This window comes from Castor canadensis, chromosome 11 (assembly GCF_047511655.1).
Source record: "Castor canadensis chromosome 11, mCasCan1.hap1v2, whole genome shotgun sequence".
Classification (NCBI taxonomy): domain Eukaryota; kingdom Metazoa; phylum Chordata; class Mammalia; order Rodentia; family Castoridae; genus Castor; species Castor canadensis.
The window spans coordinates 36,275,742-36,280,492 of NC_133396.1; the positions used below are offsets into that span (position 1 = coordinate 36,275,742).

A 4,751-nucleotide genomic window follows, 5' to 3' on the forward strand; every position below is an offset into this window, starting at 1 on the left:
CTTTTACGGCTTCAGTCACCCAGGTTCCACAGTTAAGTGGCTTACATACACCAACACCCCTGGCATCTCTTGTCCTTTTAATAGCCATTCTAAATGGAGTGGGATGATACCTCATTGTGATTTTAACTTGCATTTGCCTGATTATTAATGATGTTGATCATTTTTTCATATACTTAGGTTGAAACTATGTAAAGCTGTTGCTGTTATCACAAGCAATTGAGACAAAATTGAACTGTTTGTTCCGTGAGGACCAACTCACAGACTAAGATTAATCCAAGAAGATAGTCATACTTTCAAGTCAGACTTTAAATAAGAATCTTCTCCATTCATACTTGATAAGAAGGGAGATAAGCAGCCAGCACTACAAGCCCAACAAATCTAGAGTGAACAGTTCCTCACTTGTGGCTCCTGTTCTGTATAAACTGGTAATTGACTGGCACAAAGTCAGCCACTAGTGTCAGAATTCATGGAACAGATGTTCCATGATCTGTTGCTAACCTAAGGAAAAAAACAGCATTTTTCTACCTTGGACTAAAAAAGCCAGTAAAAGGTAAAATACAAAGGTTTTTCCTATTATTAAGGTCTTCTGTTTATGGTGAAAAGAAACTAAGTCTGGCTAATTAAAGCAAAAGAGAAAATTTTGGAAGGCCTTAGAGTGATTTACAGAATCAAAGAAACAGCTGAAAATAGAGGATTGAAAAAAAACCAAAACAAAGGTAGCATCATAGGGTCCAGATAATCACAGGAACAAATTAACAGTTTCATCAGGAGGATGAAGCCAGATGAATCTTAGGATTCTGTCTCAGGAAAATCAGTCAAGGCAAGTTTGAATCACAGGTCCAAATGGCCAGGATAGTGCAGAAGCCTATAGATTGTTCCCAGAGCACACGCAGGTGTACCTTCCCAGGAAAAGAAAAGCACTATCACCAAGTGAAGCAAGAAGATGCTAATTATGGGGTATGTTACATCCCCAACTCTCAGCTAGGGGATAATAACATTTTAAAGCATGTTATTTTGATTATATAAAATATCAGGTTAGTTTTTTTAATCTTATAAAAAATAGAGAATGTAACCTTTTGTCTGGTAACAACATAGTAACTTTCCTGGATGTTACAATGTATTGTTTGTGCCCAAAATTATGAATGATATATTGTCCTTCAATATTCATTCAATGAACACTTACTGAGCACCAGGCACCACCATTGAGCCTGGCATCCCTCCATTCCACCATGCATGCTGTAAGTATATATTATGTGTAGTGGAGCCACATTCTGTTGGGTGGAGGGAGGGCTTCTCAAAGTACGTCCCTAGATTATAATTGGACCCATTCTTCTACCTTAAAATAAGTAAATAAAAGCCAATCCTCTGAGATCTCACTGCACCACGAAAATTTATCACACCTGTCTTAGTTTGTTCTGTGCTACTATAACAGAATACCTGAAGCTAGGTAATTTCTCACAGTTCTGGAGACCAAGAAGTCAAAGATCAAGGGGCCAACATCTGGCAGGGCCTTCTTGCTGTATAGGCAGAAAGACAAGAAAGTCTGTATCGTGAGAAAGAGAAAGACAGAGACAAAGACAGAGCACACAAAAGGGAGCAAGTACAATCAAGCAAAAGAGAGAGCACAGAGGGGGCTGAACTCTCAATAGCAAACCCACTACTGCAGAAGCAAGAGCAATAGTATCAGGTTATTACAGCCCTAGCCTCATGACCTAAACACTGCTTAAAGGTCTTCACTCTCATTGCATTGGGGATCACAGTCAAACCATAACAACACTTCTCCCTCTTCTTTCCTGGTCCAAAGCTCTCAGATTCAGGATTTTACGAGTAGTCTTGAATATGTCTTATCACTTGAAATAATAATTTACTATAAATCAGGTCTGATTTACCCACTTAATACATATTTTGAGAGACTGTTTGTACAAAATAATGTTAAGAAAATTTGCTTAACAAGAACTCAGAATTGTGTATTAAAAAAAAAACACTTATTTATAATTCTGAAAAAAAAAACCAAAACCACACAATCAAATAAACTACTACCACCACCACCACCAAAAAAAAAAAAAAAAAAAGAAAAGAAAAAAAAGAAAATTTACTTAACAAGAACTCAGAATTGTGTATTAAAAGTGAATCTGGGAAACTAGCAAATCCTCTTGCTCTCTTATTTCCATGGTGCTACATCCCTGGTCATATATGCTAATCATCTCTATTGAGACAATATTTATCGAATATTAACTATTTAATATTCGACAGCACTGTTTTACAGGACTGAAAGTAATTTAAAAAAAATCACAGAGGCAACCATTGAGTCTTCAGAAAGATCAGCCCTGACAATCACCATGTCCTTCCTAGATGGTGTTTTGAGTCACAAGACACACAGTTCCTTCCGTACTCACAGCTGCCTGTAGAGGCAGTCATTTATATTACAAGTCCAGTTTGAAGCACAGAAAAGGCAAGTGGCCATCCTGAGCATCCACTGTTGAGAACCTGAAAGCTTTGATGGTATCTGCCCAGTTAATGAGCACCACACTTTTAATTATGAGAGAGCCCCTGGGACACCCATGTGTTCACAGCTTAACTTCTCCCACACCTACAACTGAGTGGACAGGGCAGAAACATGGTTCAAGCTGAACCAATCAGATTATCTAGCTCAGGATTTTGGACTAGGACTGAGCCTTGTCATTCTCTATGGTTGCTGAGGATTTCTGCTAATAAATTTTGGGGCCTATAATCTGTCTTGTGAACTGGGGAGCAGAGGAAGCTTGTCTGCAGAGACCAGAGGGACTCAAACTCACCAACAGAAACAGGAACCTGCTATAGAAAATTTCTGAGAATTTCTAGCTTGGTGTATGGCAATACAGACATTAAATACCCGCCTGGCTCAGTTCTCTCTTTGAAACTCAGTTTGCTGATTGTCTCAAAATATCTGCAGTAACTCCTGACTGGATGGACATTAGAGCCACTAAGTCAAGTCTCTGTTTAGTTAAGGGATTCCCTGACTCTTTGAATAGCCCCAGGAGGGCATGCCCAGGATGTGGGTTGGAAGCGAAGTTGTGGGAGAAGAGCCTGGTGTCCCCTCCCACCCTGGGACCCTAGCCAGGCCTCGACAGTCCACGTGGCAGAAGTTTTCCGGGTGACTCTGGTAGGCATTATACCAGTAATGGCTGTTGATCTGGAAGATGCCATAATCAAAGCTGCCATCTGAATTTTCATGTTCCTTTGAAATGTTGAAGTTGCTTTCCATGAAAGCCAGGCACAGCCCTTAGAGCAGAAGAGGAGGGTCAGGATTTAGGGAAGAGTAAGATGACTGAGAAAAGAGATGGCAGAGAAAGGGAGGGAAGGAATTCAAAGGGAGGAACAAGGCTCAAGACGCAATAGTTAGGGCCAGAGGGCTAAAACCACCCATGGGCTTCTCCTGGAATCATTCAACTCATCTACCCCATCCACTCATACAACTTCCATCTGTCCATCCATGCTTTCTGCACTTACTGAGCACTTCCTCTGTGTCAGGACCTATGCAAAGCCTAATAAGGGACTTTCAACTGGGTCAAATACAGGTGTCACTTTAAAGTCTATAGGGCAAGAATGAGGATATGTATGTAGAAAATCACAACGCAGGATAGAGGAGGAAGGTGTAGGAAGACGTGTGTGTGTGTGTGAGCATGTGTGTGTGTGTGTGTGTGTGTGTGTGTGTGTGTGAGCATGTGTGTGTCTGTGTGTGTGTGTGTGTGTGTGTGTGGTGTGGTTGGCTGCTGCTGCCCTTTCCTCTTGAGTATGAACACTATTACAGAAGGAACTACATTCTCAGAGGCTAAAACAATTCTTGGCATATAATAAGAGCTCAGTTAATAACTGTTGGATGAATACTGAATGTGGGTAAGGTTTCTTGGGGATGGGTATCCTTTTCAACGTGGCATTGAAAGAGGAAAGAAGAGGGGCACTGGGCATGAGTGGAAAAGGAGAAAGGGGAGGAGTGGAGGAAATGGCACTCACAGTCGCTCAAGGAGTAGCCTTCAAACCCATCCAAATCTTCCTTGTGCAGTATCTTGGCCAACTCACAGCGACTGATGGTCATGTCCCCATTTACAGCAAGGAGGCAGCTGATGCCCGGGAAGACCGCACTGTGCTCATCCTCAGAGGGGAGAAGGCACCTGGTAGGGCCTGCGGATTTTGTCTCACAGACTTTCTGCTGGTCTTCTCTGAGAGCGTGGGGAATCTGTAGAGAGTAGCCAAATGTCCTCTCTCATTCACCACCTGGAGGGGTCCTGTGTCTTTCCTCTCATTTATTATTAATACTTCTGATCACAAAAAATTAACATTTACAAGAAGAAATGTTATAGAAGAAAGTACTCCCATGAACCTTCACATACCCATTTCCCAGCTTCAATAGTTAAAAGCCAAGGCTAAGCTGGTTCCCTTGTAGGTTCTTTTGTAATTGGCCCAGGTACAGGTATCACTGAGGTATTGGGTTGGGGAGTAAGCTTGGCAGGCAGATTAGTGAAAATTGTTTCAACGACATTTGTCCATATATATTTGAATGAGTGTTTCTAGATGGGCTAGATACTGGGTGCTGATCTCCCCCAATCTCATCCCAGACGCATGATACATGATGTTCCCTAAGGTCACATTCCCTCCTTTTTCCACTCAGAGGTGCATATCAGAAAGCAAGTAAGAGTGAGCCAGGTGTAGAAGTAAGCTTTGCTGTCAGTGTCACTCTGTGTGTGTGAGTGTGTGTGTGTGTGTGTGTGTGT

At 41.7% G+C, this 4,751-nt stretch overlaps 1 protein-coding gene across 1 annotated transcript; it reads right to left on the reverse strand.

The window, feature by feature from the left end:
- Nucleotides 1-2,880: 2,880 nt before the first annotated feature.
- LOC109683316 (lysozyme-like protein 6) lies at nt 2,881-4,185 on the reverse strand. Its single transcript, XM_020159099.2, has 2 exons — nt 3,994-4,185; nt 2,881-3,261 (listed from the first exon to the last, which is right to left on the reverse strand). Exons 1-2 carry the CDS (start codon nt 4,073-4,075, stop codon nt 2,984-2,986), a joined length of 360 nt encoding a protein of 119 aa, XP_020014688.2. The 5' UTR covers nt 4,076-4,185; the 3' UTR covers nt 2,881-2,983.
- Between the last annotated feature and the right edge of the window lie 566 nt (nt 4,186-4,751).

Excerpts from the sequence above, each read along its gene's own strand:
- LOC109683316 (XM_020159099.2), bottom strand. The coding sequence starts at position 4,075 with ATGACCATCAGTCGCTGTGAGTTGGCCAAGATACTGCACAAGGAAGAT. Across the intron at positions 3,262-3,993 it reads AGGCTACTCCTTGAGCGACT|GGCTGTGCCTGGCTTTCATG; the intron begins GTGAGTGCCATT and ends TTCTGCTCTAAG.